Source organism: Eleginops maclovinus, chromosome 12 (assembly GCF_036324505.1).
Source record: "Eleginops maclovinus isolate JMC-PN-2008 ecotype Puerto Natales chromosome 12, JC_Emac_rtc_rv5, whole genome shotgun sequence".
NCBI classification, from domain to species: Eukaryota; Metazoa; Chordata; class Actinopteri; order Perciformes; family Eleginopidae; genus Eleginops; species Eleginops maclovinus.
The window spans coordinates 6,431,226-6,449,156 of NC_086360.1; the positions used below are offsets into that span (position 1 = coordinate 6,431,226).

The window sequence follows — 17,931 nt, forward strand, 5'->3', positions numbered from 1 at the left end:
GTTTCATACATTTTAAAAGGTCATTTAAAAGGTTAAACCTCTGCTCAATTTTGAGTTCAGTGAATTCAACTAACTCAATGTACCCATCAAGAATGATAAACGTGGAAGCTATACATTTAACGTTAAACACTTAAAAAGACGTTAACAAAGAAATAGCAAATGGTATTCCTGACCGTTCACATTTTTTGTCAGCATAGCTTTTGACATTATGCTGAAATATGTTATCTTCTTTCCACACTACAAACAAACAAAGACCACTTTTTTGTCCTCAGGAACCTTCCACAAGATTTGAAGACTTTTTAGGAAATGATTGTGGCTCGACCACAATCTATTTTAAGTTCTAATTCTTTCCAAAATTTACTGAAAGGAGCTTTGGGTTGGGGTTTGCAGGGCTAAGCATTTCCGAATTGTCGAGTACTTGTGAGTCACAGGATAACTTGATGACTGTTTTAAAAAAAAGAAGGAAAGTTGAGCACTTCACCGGGATGCTACCCCCTAAGTCTCAAACACATCTTTCATCTCTCACTCTCTCCCTATTTTCTCTGAGTCTAGTGAGTGTAAAACAAACCTGATGAGTCTGTAATCCGGTGGTTTGTGTTTCTATGAGCGGCCCTGTGAGGTCGCATTGAGGGTTTAGAGGTGTATCATTTGAAATTGTTTCATCAACGATCAAAGCAGAGGAAAGACCGCTTGTGTTGATCATTTGACAAGCATGCGGTCAGCGCCAGGCTTTTTGTTTTCTCTAAGGCCAGGTCTACCAAAGTGCTTCTCACATGGGGACTCAGTAGAGGATTCTGTCACGCTGATTTTCCTGTGCCAATGAAACATTCTGAATAGATATTGATAGTGCAGCTGGCCTGAACCTGCTTGTACTTGGTGCTTCCTTAGCATTAACGGATGAAAGGGAGTCTTGTTTATTTGCCATAGTTTAGTTTTTTTTGTCTCACAGCATCCTGCTGCCCAAATACTCACTAGAGCAACACGTGTGTATACATCCAGGAGAGTGGGGTGTCCTGTTGTGTGTTATATAGGTTTTTGATCAAAGAAATTGTAAAGTTCCCTGCAGAGGGAGTTTCTCTCTCACCCCTCTGTCTTCAAGAAGCCTTAGTAGTGAAATCACTATGTAACACCTTTGCCTCTATTGCCTAGCGCTCCAACACATTTTACGTAATAGGCTAACAACAGAGCCGGCCAACCAATCAATGCAGACTGGGCTCTGGTTTCAGACAGAGGGTAAAAAGAAATGCTGCTGCACAGGCAGTATGAGGAAAAGAAATAGCTTTTCAACATTAAAGCATGGAGACATGTCCCAGTAGAGGAACTAAATACAATTATGAACCTGAAAAAGAGCAGAATATTTCTTCTTTAGTTCCAAAAGGATGCAGTAAACCAGCGGAGGCAGCACCTCGCTTAATTATAACAAAATAACAGCTAAAGTTAAGGAGGACACATTGGGTAACATTAAGATGTGTTTAAACTCTATTAAAGGTCCCCTATTATGCAAAATGCACTTTTTGCTGTCTTTTATACATAAATATGTGTCCCCGGTGTGTAAGGAGACTCACAAAGTGTCAGAAAATACAACCCTCTCTCTTTTCTTCCTTACCCACATCTCTAAGAACGGGGGTACAAATGAGCTGATCCAGATTTGCTTCGGTTATGATGTCATATCGGAAATTTGGGCTGGCTTTACACTGACCTCGTGGCAACGTCCCGCCCACATGACACGTCCCAACCTATCGTCCCCCATATACAGTCGCGAGCTGAATCCCCTCCGCAGCACCTCTGTGTGTGTGTGTATTCAGCAGGATGTCTGCAGGAGGGACTCAGAGTTGTTGTATATAATACATATAATGTCTCTGTTCTAGTGGTAAACACTGAGAAGTGTTTCAGAAATAATGCTTGATGTGGTTTGGAACATAAAGTGGTGTTTAATCACGGCAGCGTTTAGCTGAGTTTCTCCCGGTAGAAAACTTTCACAGAGGAGAGCGAGCTGCATGACGCTCCAAAGGGGCGTGGCCAGCTTCAGTTCAGCTCAAATTTAAAGCGACAGCCACAGAATCAGCACTTCAGGAACAGGGCTGAGATAGAGGGGGATGAGCTATGCTGCAATGGGTGATCTGTTTGGTATTTTGAGCAAAACACTTCACAGACATGATTTTTATAGATATTGCCCTACAATATATTGTTTGAATATAGCATATTAGGAGAACTTTAAGTAAAACCTAAGCAATTGGTTTGTATTTAGAAAATTCGGTGCTGATGTACATACCAAACATAGTCATCTTCTAAAACTAAAGTTGTAATAAAACTTGTGTCCTGAAGGTAGCGACAGATAAGGCTAATAATGTATATTCCTGTTCAACTGATTTTGCCCAAATTACCTGTGTTCATCCCTTATTTTTTTTAAGTTTAAACTGATTTTGACGCGAAATTATCATGCCATGCATCCAATGGTTATTCATCTACTTATTTATCTGTGCAAATTTATACAGTTTAAAATCTTAGATGTCAAGAGCAGCTCAGAAAATACGCGTTTAATACTAAAACTAATACATTTAGTCGTCAAAGGTCGACTGGAAGCACGGATCAAAGAAGATAGCGCTATCCTGTTGAATGCTTAAAATTAACTTTGCATAGCTTGGATGTCTGCTTTGCATATATAGTAGGGCATGTTTTACTGCAGACCTTAGATTAAATTCATCAGCAATACAATTAATAAGTAAACTGAAAGAATTAGGAACTTCAAACGGGGAAAATATGACCACTGGAAAGAAACTTGAAATACTTTTACTACAATTTAAAAAGCAGAAAGTAAAATAATCAATATAAATGTCACACACAACAGAAACTAAACAGAAACTAAATTACAATAAGGATTTTAGTGGAGATAAACTTCATACAAACAACAAAACAGATTACTATAAAATGTGAACATAGGTAGATCATTAAAACTGTAAAATCCACTTTGATTACATTTTCATTAAAATGCAAATAAATAATTTGTGGGTCACAGGTAGGTTTTTTTTTTGCCTGTTATTTAAAGTTCTATTTAATGTATTATACTCTGTATTGAGTGTCTGTGATAGCATGTTCATACGCTTCAATGTTCAAAATGTTTTTTTCTCATACTGTTTGTAGGAAAATACCTGTATTTACTCTGTGTCGGAACGTAAGAACATTGCTAGGCAAATTGGGACCATGTTAACTTCCTGTCAGCTGATAGTAAATGGACTGTTTTTTTAAAGCGCTTTATCCATTCTTAACGACCCCTCAACACGCTTTACATACAAGTCATTATTCACACCTCATTCATACAGAACAATGAGCCATTTCTGCTCAAGTAAGCGAATTCATACACATTAACCCATTGGGAGCAACTAGTGGTTAAGCATCTTGCCCAAGGAAACATCGACATGTTGACTGCACTGGGTTTCATCAAACTCATCATTACATGTCATTTACGCTTCAAGAGGGACGCTTAGAAAATGTACATAAATAAACCAGTATTTATATAGCAACTAGACCAGCTTTATAAAATGAAAAGACATGAACATTTTTACAATAGGGGAAGTTTAAAAAAAGTCAAGAGAAAAAAAAAATCCCCAGCATCTGAGCTTCTCACATGGATTCAAGAGATGGTTTTAAAACATGAAAACAGTGCAGGCTTGACATTTGAGCTGTTATATAAGGTTTAAAACTTAACCTTTCCATGATTGAGTCAGTGAAGACTAGGGGCAGTGGATACAGAACTGCTAGTGTTCTGCTCTGAAGACTGATGTTCTTCAGGTGGTTTGGCAGGAGGACAAACTGCTACAAACCCACACAACTTAAGTCGGAGACAGCAAATCTTTCATGGGAAAAAAAACATTTTTCACTCAAATCACAAGACAACTTATCTGATACAAGCTGTAGTGTTCCGTCACATACGTCCAAAAACCTAACTAGCACTCATTATGTCCCTTGAAAGAAAAATACAAATTGTTTCTCATTATTAGTATTGGAAAGCGTACATGTACATACACAATAGAACAGACAAAGCCAAAATGTACAAAATATGGCTAAAATTGATGATGACATTTTACTATCAAACCAAAAATGTTTTGCTGTATTTTGGCGAGAAAAACTTTGTTTTGGATTAACTTCAGACACAACCACCAACCACTTCTTTTTAAGTATTCTTTTCCATTATCTTCACATTTTTACACTGGTTACACTGCTCAGTGATTCCGCAGGGTGAACTTTTTTGCCTCTCTCTTGACAAATCTACTTCCTACAAGACTCTCTGATTCCATTTTAATTTCCTGTCAGACCTAAAGCATCCCCACTTTAAAGCCCACAAGATAACTTTCCAATGTAACTCTGTAGTCAGCTTTGCTTTCATGTTATAGCACAAGGTAAATACTTTCTCTGAATGTTATTTCAGGCCGAGCCCGTAGAGGATGGTTAAGGTTGAAGTAGAGAGGCCAGGAAACTTTAATTATTGCTTTAAATTTAAATATGCCAAGATGTAGCTCGAAAAGAATGTGTTTTGCACTAATAAGCAACTTACTTGGCTTTTGCAAGCTAAGCTTAGTTATCCCATTCATCCAATTGTTGTTTCCCTTGGTTCCTGTCCTTGAATCAATTAATTTATTCAATGTTTTTTGACATAAAAGTAAATAATCTTTATTCACATTAAGAGATAATAACATAAGCAGGGACATTTGAATTACATTAAACTAGCATTTTAATATTTTGATTTTGAATATGTGGAGAGAAAAGCATTATGATCTCTTTTGACCCAACATAATAAAATAAAAATGTTATGCTTCGTTTTTATTAAATTCTGCCTATTAATGGGGCTCATTGACTGTGTCATGTCTCCATGCTTTAATGTTCAAAAAGCTCTTTATTTTTCTCATACTGCCTGTGCTGCAGCACCTCTTTTCACCCTCTGTCAGAAATCATAGCCCAGTCTGTTCTGATTGGTTAACTAGCTTACTCTGTTGTGATTGGTCAACAGCTTAGATATGTCCCGCCCCTTAGCGCTCCAACACATTGCATGTGATTGGCTACGTGCAATGTGTTGGAGCGCTAGCCATTAGAAGCGCGAGTGTTACATAGTGATGTCATTATGTAACGTAAGTAAACAAAGGACTACAATGGAGGCGTTTCGGTTTAAAATAAGGAAGTGACACAAATAACATATTCAAGTAATGAGACCATATACAAATAAAACTCTTGGGAAGTGATTATTGCACATTACAATTGGTTTATTGCACAATATTGCAACATTGAGTGGGGAGGCCATGGTGGTCTGACTGCTGCAGCCTTTTACTTAAGTCTTTGTAGACCATGTACATGCCCCAAAATCTATATAACACACAGGAAAAAACAAAACAAAAACAAAACCACACATGGGGCCAAGATTTTTGATTTGATTGCATATAAAGCGTATATTTATTGACTGTTATTCTAAGAATTGACAGCAATAAGAATAAGGGCTTAGAGCAATACATACATACAGTATTCAATCCCGGACCAATATCAAAAAAGCAGAACCAGCTATAAATACACGATCACTCATCAGCCTGATGCGCTCATGACCTGGTTCATGTTGAAAGACAGAATGAGTCACATGCTCCAAAGATCTGTTCAAACTAGGTCAGGGGCAGCTGTCCACAAATCACATAAACTTTGACACAACTTTTGTAACATCACATGACACCATGTCCGGGCTCATAATACTAAACAGGTAGTGTGAGATAGAAGAAGTGAGGATTTCATGCTCTGAATAAAAATGTCAGTCCTAAAAGGGTCACTTAAAGTTGAAAATCTGACCTAGAATTGCTTTGGGATGAACTGAAGTTTGAAATTCTTTCAGCGGCAACATAAACAGAGCTTAAGTATTTGGGGATTTTTAGATGGAGATTTTTCACAGTGTGTACCCATGACCCTAATCTGAGTTGGCACAGGCTGCCTGTTTCTTTTTGCATTGGTCGTTGTTACGTAAATTGAAGTCCTTTTGTTGTGAAAGGTCCTCTAGATGCTTCAAATAATTCTCTGCTGACCTCCAAACCCTTACACAACAGCTTTGTTTTGCATGATAAAGCTGATGACAGCCCACACTGGGTTAAACTTGGGCTGTCAATGTTTACCCTCACAATTAATCTGGAGACCTTAACGCAAAACCAAGTTTGAGCGAAACTCCGGTTATCCAGGGCAGATGTTTACCATGAAACACATTAAAAAGATAAAGGAAGTGGAGAAACTGACACGAGTTACATGTACCGGACATCGTTGAAAATCAGTAAGAGTCATCACTACCTTGTTGTAATGACACACCCTAGTCCATGATGAATGTTCCATACTTGTTCACTTTAGGTGTAGTCAAAACAGAGGAAAGGCATTTTGCTGAACCATGCCTTAGTTTCTTCAAGTTGCACAGTAGTTGGAGATAGCAGACAGGGTCACCACTGTAGGAACAGATTGTGCTTGCATTACCATTTGCGCATATACTGTGTGTAGCAACATCATACAGAGGCAGCAGATTTGTCATTTATTTGGCTAAGTGTCGGAAAATTGTCGGACTTCATACCAATAAATACGAAATTACGTTATAATAAATTACAAAACCATGCAATCATGCATTTCTGTATTGCAACACCAAGAGTATAATTGCAGTGCTTTAGTCAAGTCACCAATTCTCGAAGGAGGGATGAGTGTGTCGGTACGGGAACTCGTCTCGCAGCTGCACACTCCTGGGGCAGAATACATCCGGATTCAAGACAAAACTTGCCAGGATCCGATCGTCAATCTGCGAGTCCAAGGTTTGAGTCCGAGTAACATCAGTGCACCAGTCTGAGTTCGCGAGAATTCACAAATCCATCGCTGAGTCAGAGTGGAGTAACAAGTCCCGAAAATTGGCAGTCTAGACCGAGTCCAGGACTTGAGTACTCTAAGTCTGTGAAGTTGTTATATCTTCCCCCAAAATACCAGTTAATGCTAGTATTTTAAATGTGTTTATTCACAGATTAATATTGTTGATAAACGGACTTCAGATGTTTTACCTATTGACAGCACTAGCTTTAACATTGAACCACTATTTGATATTTTAACATTTGAATCAGAATTTGAGAACTTGGTGTCATTGACTTCTGAAAAATCTCCTTTTTTGACATTCGCCACTTATACTAGCATAACATTCCCTATAGATAGACTAAGATTGAGGAATTCAATCAAATCTCAAGGGCTTTGGAAGGTTATATAACCTCTTAGGCTTTATTAAAACTGGGCTTAATTTGTTTAGAAAATAAAAATATCACATAGCTTATGCAACAGATGTTTTAACAGCATTTTAAAGACTGCTGTTCAAAATATTGCAACTTCTTCCTGGCACAAGCTGTACAAAGGCAGCTAACAAGTGAAAGTCTTCACAATGTCAGATTGAAATCAGAGAAACACAGATAACTTTAGGACAAATGTGAACAACAGAATCCTAATCATTTAAGATTACGAGGAGAGGTCAGTGGGGTCAAAGGCAAGAGTCCCCTCACAGTTGTAAACATAGAAATGCAACCTTACCAGGTCACTTTGAGTTCAGGCCCGTCCCTGTCATCAAGATAATAACCCAGTTTCAGTCAGATGTCGTAGATCAGAGGTCTCTCTGTGGTCATCCTCTATCAGCAGCTGTGTAGTTGTGAGATGTCACAGGGTCAGAGGTCACAGCTAGTACTACTGCTTTGAGGTCCAAAGCAATTATCTTATCACTGGAAAGAAAAGTGCTGAGTGGCACAGTTGACTAAAGGTTTTCCTGTTTTTGTTCATTGCAGCTTCCCTCATGTCATCCTTTCTTTGTGATACTCCATTTTACTTTCTTTCTCTGGATCTCGGTTACTTCTCAACTTTTGGTGCTTTTGGAAATGGACAATTACAGTTACTTTAAGATGACATTAACAGTCATAACATAGACTAAACAAAGCTGCATTTGCTCACAATTGCTTGTGTTTTAGAGATAATGGCAAGGCAATTTAAGTTGTCTGTTTGTGGGGTTAAAAGTTGATCACAAACAAAAATGCAAATTGATTCAACTGATCAAGCAGCGAGGCAGACCTGAACTAAAAACAAAAAGGATTTATCTTTGAGTTGGAAGTGGATTGAATCAAAGCGTTCTGATCATGTTTTTTGGGTTTGATAGATTCTATGGATGCCCCATCAGTGGCTGTAATTTAAAAAGATCTTAAAACAGACCAGTGAACGGATGACCTGTACAATCTGTCCTTTCTTTTCAATTAGTCTCTGCTCTACCCCATAAATGATTCATAGAACTCAGTCTGTATTAATAACTAATAAGGATAAGTGATATTAGGGAACAGCTTGTACGTTGCTATAGCAGAGAGTCAAAAAGGTCTGAGATTACACCAGTAACCCATCACAAAACTTCCACTCCCAATGCAGGAGGCCATTTGATGAAGACTATATTCTGGACCACTTTGCTGGTATTATCCAACCAGCTTGTAAATTATATTAGTCATTGTGCCATGTTCATGCTAGTATGTTCTGCCACAGCTCTGCATGTGGCTTGTACAGTAAAAGGAGGATGTATTCAGAATAGAAAAATGAGTTGATCCCTTGATCCTCTGGCAAGATAACGCAAACAGCTCAAAACCTCCCGGATTTAATCGGTTAAATCCCTCTTTTCGCTAATATGGTTTAAGAGGATTTCTCCATACGTTATTATGGCAGCAGTAATTTCCTGAGAATAGTTAATTTCCTCTTTAAAAATAAATAAATCTCAGCATTATGTTTGACCCTATTCTTTAGTGACATCTCAACGTTCCTTATTCTGCAGTAGCATGAAAACACACAAACAAATATGTGCACACTGAATCGGACACATACTCATAAGTTACCAGACGGAAAATAAACAGAACATCTATCATGGCAGCGTCAAAGTGGCCCTTCCCATTGATTTCCTCTTTCTGTGTCACAGAGAAACACGTTGGCTGATAGGACTGAGTTATGCAACAGCATGCAGCTGTGGGATTTTACCCATAAATCCCTGCCAGTGCTCAACTTGAGGAGATTAAAGTTGAGTGAATGCCCACCCTGCTGGCAGCACATGGAGGCTCGTGCTGCCAGCAGGGTCATTTTCAATTATTTTACCTCCTTTACTTTTGCCTTTTTTTCCCACTCAGGGAGCAACAGAGTTATTATGTATTGTTTTAAACATGCATTAAAAAAGGCATCTTTAACATAGGTGTAATTGCTTTTTATTTCACTGGCTGCCAATTTCCCCGTGATTCATTTGTAAAACTGTACCAGTTTGTGGGTGCTAATCACGAGAGAGTTGAATCAACAGTGTGTAAAATCACTTTTGTTTGCTCTCCATAATTCCTATTTGTTCATAGTCTCGACTCCTTGACTCAGAATTCGGCTACAAACTCTGTTAATTACATGCTTGCCTTGTTTCTTTTAATCCAGTGATTTGTCTGCATGTAGAGACTATAAACCTGTGTGGTGGAACACCCTGAGATCTGGCTGCTGTACATCTCTTTGTTCGGTGTCGGGTTAACAGCTGAATTGCTAAAAGAAGCCCTTGTTTCTGTTGGCTCTTTCTCTATTGGAAACTTTAATTAGAGGGCACATTCCGCCTACATTAAAGGAGCCTTATTTTGGGGTTTGCCATTTCCTGTAGTGTTATATAGGTTTTTGTGCATGTCTATGGTCCTCAAAAGGCTAAAATCCCAAAGATCACGTCAGAAGGTGTTTCTCTCCAAATAGCATAATAGGGCCCCTTTGAAATGCATGCATTGTGACTTCCATTGCTCTCTTCAAAGGCACATGTATGGTTGCAAAAAAATTTGATTATTTTACGAGTGCCATTATTTTCGCCCTGCGCCATCAGATTGTTGTAGTTGCAATGCCCACAGCGCAGCAGGTTTCTGCTAGGTTAATGCTTCTTCCAAAAAGATTTATTTCTTTTGACTTGGATCACTTGTGTCAGAAAGACTGGGCTGTAATGGGACCCACTGTAGCTTAGTTGGGGGCGAATAATATATGCCTTTGTACTGTTTTTACAACAAAGAAAGGTTATACAGTTTTTCCATTTTCACTCAAAGAGTTACGTATTGGAATTCATTTAATATCCATTACATTGAGTTTCACAAAAATGCCAGGTTTAGGATGGAATAAATGACTGAAGGAATTCAGAGTTGAGGAGTTAACAAACAAACCCACTAAAGTAAAACATTTTTGACTTTTGAATTCATATCTTTTTTTTCTCTGTTAAATCAAAAGTTACTACCTGGCATGACCATGATATCTATGGTAATGAAATAATAAACACCTTATTTAATAGATCATTTATTGGCAAGTGCTTGGACTTGCTTGTTTAATTGCTATACCCCACCCCTGCTTCATCACTTCTATGGCCCAAAGTTGTAATCAGAATCACAAACCTGATGTGTTCAATAACAAACCCTAGGTCCAAGTTTATTAGCTATAAATTGACTGTTTGGAGGTAAAACAAGCATGCTCAGTCTACTTTCCTTGGAGAATCAATAACTGTTTGAGCTCCCTGTCTGGTTGCTTAAAATGTGTGAGAGGTGAAAGTGCTGCTAATCAATACCAAAGACCCATGGTTTCTTAACATGTTTTGGTGCATGTATGAAAATAACAGAACCTTCTCTTTCCTCCTTTCAGCCAACAATCTTTGGGAATTTTACAAATGAGAGCACACGGTTTGACAACAGACTGGTAGGTCACATCAATTTAAACTTTTTAACTGAACAAGCACGCTCGCAAACAAGGACATTTGCGTTTTGAGGGCTTACGGGTGAAGTGTTTTTTTAATTGAATAACAGGAAGTAAAGGGAATTCATTTAACCGAAAATTCCAAAGGATAGAAATTCTCTGAGCAACAGATGGCTGTGTTACAGTGTGTGTGTTTTTTCAGAGCTGTTTACTTTTTCAATATGTTGGAATCTTGAGTTTTTGTTCATATTCATACCTTTTTAAATAATTTCCACCATTCATGCATTTCCCTGCATGGCAGATGGGCAAAATCTTTTATCTCTTTTGACGATAAAATGTTTTGGAGGAACACAAAGACTACCTCGGTCTCTGTATAATGCAAATGGCAATGGCAGACGCAACAAAAAGCCAATTAACCAGCAAAAAAGAAAATTATTAAGCTGCCCGTTTTTTTCCCTGGCTAGATCTATCTGAGGAGGGGAGACTGCGGTGAGGCTCTGCCAACTGGCACAAGGGTTATTTAATTACTTAGCCCTGCGGCACAGAATGAATACGGCAGATTTATGGATTCGTCCATTTCCCATTTATCAGAAAACAATAAAAGTGTCCCTTTATGCTCTGTCTCCAAAGAACTGTTGGCCCCTGTTACCAATAAGCAGGATGCTCTGTCTTTTTTCCCAGTCTGGTCTCAGTAATGGACTGCAGCATGTGGGTGGGCGGTCCTGTGTTCATTCACAGGTACAGTATGTATCGGAGAGCCTGATCATGAAAGACTTGTTGAAACCCTTTGAGTGTGCGAAGAGCCAAAATTGGTCCAAAGCCAGGCTGGATTATCGATGTTTGTGGCATAATTAAAAAATTGAAAAGTTAAATAATGTTATGCTCTTGACTCCTGATCTGTGATGTAATTAAAGCAAATACATAGATGGTTGTTTGGTTAGTTGAAAAAAAGTTAAAATGGCTTTTAAAGAGGCTAAAATATCCCTGTTGTTCATCACCCCACTCAGGATATACGCACCCATTGGAGGTTCAAAATCAGAGTTGTTAGGGTTCATTGGCTAATGCTAATGAGAACCACCACATGAGATAATGACAGGCTTTCTTCATAACTGGTTTAAGTCTTGCAGATAATCCACTCAGACTTCATTTCCCCCTTCCTAAAAAGCTGTGGGGTTGGGTAGTTTTTCTCTTCCTCTCTGATGGAAATCTCTTACGCATTTGCATTGGCCTCAAAAGTGTGTAACCACAGGTGAAACAGGTTCAGGCCCTGCCCGGGGATTATGTTAACATTATGCATGCTGAACAATAGCACCCTCAGTGGGACATACAGACAAAGAAGACATCCGCCATAATATCACCAAAGGCGGCTTAACCCTCATGCGTCGGGGGGCTTTGCGGGATTAATCTAATAAGAAAGAAAGAATTGTTCCTAAAACCTAATTGATTTCTTCATTCTTATGGACATTGAACTCACCATTGTATAGAGGATAAATCGAGCATGCAGCTATGTTTAACTCTGACCATGAACCTGTATTACCGAAGGTTTAACTGGGATGAGCACTATCAATTTCTACATGTTGTAAATTAGAACAAAACATTAAAACATTACAAGATTTTCTCAAATTCTTCCTGTATGTTTTTGCCAGATTGCAAATGAATATTAAATCAAAGTAACAACAAAGAAGATAAAGCTTGATGCCAATTAGTCTCGGGTGCCACTGTAATTTAACTGATGAGTTCTTTAATTTAATGGCAGATAATTCAGTGCTGTCATTTTTCTACAGTTTTAATTAAAGATGGAAAAACTGATGACTAAAACCGCACCAAATGACTAATAATGGATCAGGAGCCTTTGCCCATTAATAAGGATTGGTCTCCCATGACAACCAAAGCAGGATGCTGACTGAGAAAGCAAATACTGTGAATTTAAATGGTGGGGTTTGTTAAGCTGACTGAAAATCTCTCTGTTTGTGCCGTTCTCTGCTAGTAATACCAAATAATTTGTTTTTATTTCAGGAATGATTGATATAACAAGCTCTAAACTTATTATCTCAGTGTATATAATCCCTACACAGACATTATTGTAGAAGCAATTGCGGTTTTAGAAAATGCTGCATGCTAAAAGTTATCTGGTCAGACATAGTGCTGGCTAAATGGTTAAACTGGTGTTAGTCAAGATATAATTATAGTCGAAAACTCCATCAAATGTCACCTCATTGTCCTTATGTACAGATTCAACAAATTTGACACAAGGAATTAATAAATTAACAAGGACTTTGGACAGAGACATAGCTCTTTGCTCCTTCTTTGAGTCTTAATGCTAAACTAAACTAATGCTGCCATGAAGCTGATCTAGCTGTGGTGGTTTACATTAGGATGCTGCTAATTGATAAATGCTAATTTATGAGTTAGGATTCATCCTTTGGCTTATTAATGAGTGCTAGATCTCACAGGGACAGGGACAGGCTAGCCTTTTGCTCCTGCTTGTAGTCTTCATGCTAAGCTAATGCTAAGCTAATGCGGCCATTAAGTTGACCTTAGCTACGAAGCTAGGAATTGCTGAATGCTAATTTATGAGGTAGCAGCAATGTCTGTTGCAGGAATTTAATCTTGGTAAGTGTGACTGTGCATCCAACCGTCTGTCAAAATGTTTTTCACTTATTCTTCATTTTAGGATTTGGCCTTTCCCCTTTGTTAATGTCACAGACCTAGAGCATCCGTTACGTAACTCCCGAACTATGCTGGGATTGCTATAATAATGTGTGTTTAACTCTAAAATCCAGGATGGTTGCATAAGCTTTGTGTAAGGCCACTGGTTATGTGAACATGTTTCTCAAAGAAAGCAGAAGTGTGCTCCTTCAGAGGCCTGATGTTCCTCCAACATTGGCAACCCACTGCTGGGAACGTGGATGTGGGCCAGATTCAAAGTGCTGCATTTTTTCTCCTTGTCCATTTATGGACGTTTCACATAGTTGGCAGCTGGAAATAGCCTTCTACTGCAAGTATGGTGTATCGTAGATAAGGGGATGCAATCATGACACAACCTGGTCCTGCATTAACCAAGAAGTCATGGTTACCACAGGCAAACACACTTTGGGTTAATTTATCAATAATTCTGCTAAATTTGAGTTATAATTAATATAAATAATATAAATATAATTCTGTTTCTCTGTTTCTCTGTCAAACCTGATGAACAGCATAGACAAAGACAGCTGTCTATAAAATACAAGACAGCATGCTATATTTTGATTCCACTCACATTTTGGTTGGACATGTAATCCTGTTAGAGCCTACATGTGATGAGTGCCATTTGGAGGCCGGATAATTCCAAAGCACCATCCAGTACCATGAGCACTGACATTTTGACATGGGTGGTCCCTCAGGGAATTAAACTCCTGACCGAGGCTAAGTTGGGAGCAGGGTTCCACATGGTCCGCTTGAATTTATTATGTTGATGGCAGATGTTCATAAATACGGTGTGATGTCATCTGGTTTGGTCCAGAGTGCAACATGCAAACAATCAATAAATGAATTATTAATAAGAATGGCGACACCTAAAGCCTACTAAGGTTTCCTGCAGATACAATTGTCGACATTGACACAATTTAAGCTAAACTAGACTTTGTCCACTGGTCAATAAAGAAAATGTACGATTTATTTACTGTGCAGTTTTGCAAAGGTAAATTCAAAAAAGCGTAGTTTTCCCCTCTCCTCCTATTTTCATTACTCCTCCTTGTGACTCTTGGCCTCTATCGTTTAAACATTTTTTTACAAGCTTTTGGCATTGCCTTCCGCCCTGTTTTGATCCTTGTTTCAGGGTGGGTGCCATAAGGGTTGATCTCCATTGCCCTAGGCAACCAATGAGAATAAAATGAACATAGTTCCTCTTACTGCCTTAAGAAGCAACCGTAAATCTTCACAATGCAATGTTGTATGCTAAACATGTAATCAATGTGTCAGTTGTGGTTAGCAGTTTTACATGCAGCGTTTCAGCTTTAAATATCTGAATACAAATAGTCTTTCTTGTAAGCAATGATTTGTATGTTGCTCCCAAAACCATAACTAATCACTTCTAAAATGATGTTACTATTATGCTGGGACAAGACTCATGCTTTGGTAAGGTTTAGGAACAACATTAACTTGGTGAGGTTAAGGGAAACATAATGGTTTGACTCAATTTTGATAATAACTTGCAAAAACCTTGCAAAGGTTAGACATTGACCTTAAATAGTGAGGTTAGCATATGTGTTGAGGAACCAAGTTTTGAGAGTTTAGTTCACCAAGATCCGCAAAGTGAGTGTCACCTTACTTCCTTCTCGCATACTACAGCCTCCAGAGGGCGCTGTCACTTTAGAGCAGTGTCAAACTCAATTTCATCGCAGGCCATATTAGCATTCTGGTTGCCCTCAAAATGTCGATTGTAACTTTAAGATTGTATAAATATTTTTTAAATCAAGCACTATTTGAGTACTTATCATCTGACTTTCTGACTGACTGCCATAAATTGAGCTAGCCACCCCTGCTGCCCACTGCCTCTGAGCCTTCTGTGTGATCTCTGGTAACCTTCTGTTGGCATCAGACAGGACAGTGTCACACACACACACACACACACACACACACACACACACACACACACACACACACACACACACACACACACACACACACACACACACGCCTTCAGATGTTATATAACCTTGTCAAAGCGGGCTGACCTCTTGACACGGGTACACACACATTGATGAACACTGAGCCAGAGGGATGAAATTAGTCGGTTGGCTAGCAGTGGGAATATCTGGTGTATGTGTTTGAATGTGTTTCATTTGAACGGTTAGCTACTTGCAACAGGGGGCCGCTTGTCTTGTGATTTTTAGTCATCTGCTGAACGTTGGTCTCGAGCTTGGCCTGTACTTTTTTTAATGTGTGTGTTCCTGCTGTGCTCATTTAGTACCTGGTATTCAGTGACATGCTCTACAGTATAAGCCGCCACATGCCTGTGCTTTGAACTAAGTTGGGGAAGGGTCTGTCCCATTTTAACATAGACTCAAGCTCACACACACACATAGGCGCACAATCAAACACACACACTCTTGTTTACATAGTTTTTTTAACTTTCCAATATCAAGATTATGTTGACTATTTCCCTAAAAATGTCAGTGGGCTGAATTTCATCTCTCGTTCAAAGGAGCGTTTCATCAATACTTACTGACACCAATTAGCTATTAGGACACTTTGAACTCGTACAAACATTTAAACACACTATGGTTTCCTTTTCCGTTTCGGCGGGAAGCCTCAATGGAAGCCTTACATTGTGAACCACCTATATGGAGTAGGGTCGCTATGGAAACAGTTCCAGCAGAGGGCCAAAAACTTCACTTTCCCTCGCCAAATCATCCAGCTCTGCCGGGGGAATACCAGGCCAGTGTGGAGATATAATCCTTCCACCTGGTCCTGGGTCTAGCCCTTGGTCTCCTCCCAGCTGGATGTGCTTGGAACATATCAACTGGCTACTTTTTACTCCTCATCCCTAGGGGAGATGCCAGCTACCCTCTGGAGAAAACCCATTTCGCACGTGGTCGTAACCCCCACTTCATGACCATAGGGTAGAGTAGGAACTAAGATGGGCCGGTAAGAGCTTTGCCTTCTGGCGGTGAGCCCCATCTACCAAAAAGGCTAAAAAACACACCTCCTACATGCCACGAATAGTAACTCACCTCCCCTCCTGTTGAGTGATTTCAGTATAACAGAGGGTCCACATTACTGTGTTGGCTAATATTTAGATTATCACCCCTCTGCCGGCCATTCCCCCTCTCTAAATCCTGTAATCCAAGAGGAAATGAAATTGGCTTAGTGAATTTCCAACCTGTCTGGGGAGGGAGTGCCACACAGTACTGCTTTAAGCTGCTTAACCCCAATGAAGAGGGTTATCTTATTAAAGCTTAACTTTAAAGGCTGAACGAAGGTTGGTTTTATGAATCTGAGTAAAACGGGGAGTTCCTTAATTAATGATGATCTCAAAAAAATGGAATGTAACTTGTAAACGTAATCAAGTGATTCAAATTTCATGAATAAATCACTACACGTTGCATTAAATTGGTTAGTAAAATTCAGCAGTGAACCAAGAATCCAAACAGAGAAAATTCTTGATAAGTTGAAAGTTTGGAGGGTAGCGTAATCACCATAAGAACAGTCTTAAAAATCACAAATGTTTACACAAGCTTAAGAGAGTTTGACGTTTTGTTCTACAACCCCCCCGCCTGAATTGCCTCCATTGACTCCTTTGTTTTCTGTAACATAGTGACATCGTTATGTATTACTTGCGGTTCTATTGGCTAGTGCTACAAAACATTTTACTTTCATGCTAATGGGCGGGACATTTGTAAGCAGTTAACCTATGACAACAGAGCCGGTTAGCTGACCAATCAGAGCAGACAGGGCTTCTTTCAGACAGGGGGTGAAAAGAGGTGCTGCAGCACAGAGAGTATGAGAAAAATAAAGAGCTTTTTAAACATTAAAGCATGGAGACATGTCCCAGTACAAAGGAAATACAAATATGAACCTGCAAAGGAGCATAATATGGCCTACTTTAACATTTAATATTGTAGGACAGTGTAGGACATACCATTTAAACATGTAGAGATAAAGAATGCATTTTATGTACTGATTAGCACGCCTGCAATCAGAATGTCTTTATTTCTCTCTGTTCTCTAGAATCAAACGCAGTAAAAATGTAATCTGACGCCTGGGGTGAGTGCTACAAAAAGCTCCTCTTGTCATGTTCCAACATTTGTGTTTTAAATGTATGCATTAAAGATGCTCAAGACTGCACTATGCAAACATCAACTATTAAGCAAATGGGATTTTAGCCATGTGTCTCTGTTTGCCATTGAACTGAAAGGAGACACAAATATTAATGTCAGCCTCAAAGCAGGGTATTTTTCCTCAAAATATAAGGGGGTGGTAATGTTTTATTCATGATGAATCCTGGCCGGTGGCAAGGAAAGGCTTTTTATGAGTTTAGTGAGATTACATTTGTTAAGTCGTTTGTTAAATGGTACAACAGGATAAGGCTGAGTAAATTTGCACGCACTGTCTGGCCCAATTACATGGCTGTTGCAACGTCCGTCACAGAGCTGAGGTAATCCAGGGCTGTAACTAAGGTTTATCCAACACATTTATATTATATTTTACTGT

At 39.0% G+C, this 17,931-nt stretch overlaps 1 protein-coding gene across 1 annotated transcript in view; it reads left to right on the forward strand.

Annotated features, from left to right (window-relative positions):
- rasgef1ba (RasGEF domain family, member 1Ba) overlaps positions 1–17,931 on the forward strand; it is a 119,517-nt gene that overhangs the window by 20,305 nt on the left and 81,281 nt on the right. Inside the window, exon 3 of the mRNA XM_063897874.1 lies at positions 10,687–10,740. Within this exon, the coding sequence (XP_063753944.1) occupies positions 10,687–10,740 (54 nt within the window). The remainder of the gene's footprint in view (positions 1–10,686; positions 10,741–17,931) is intronic.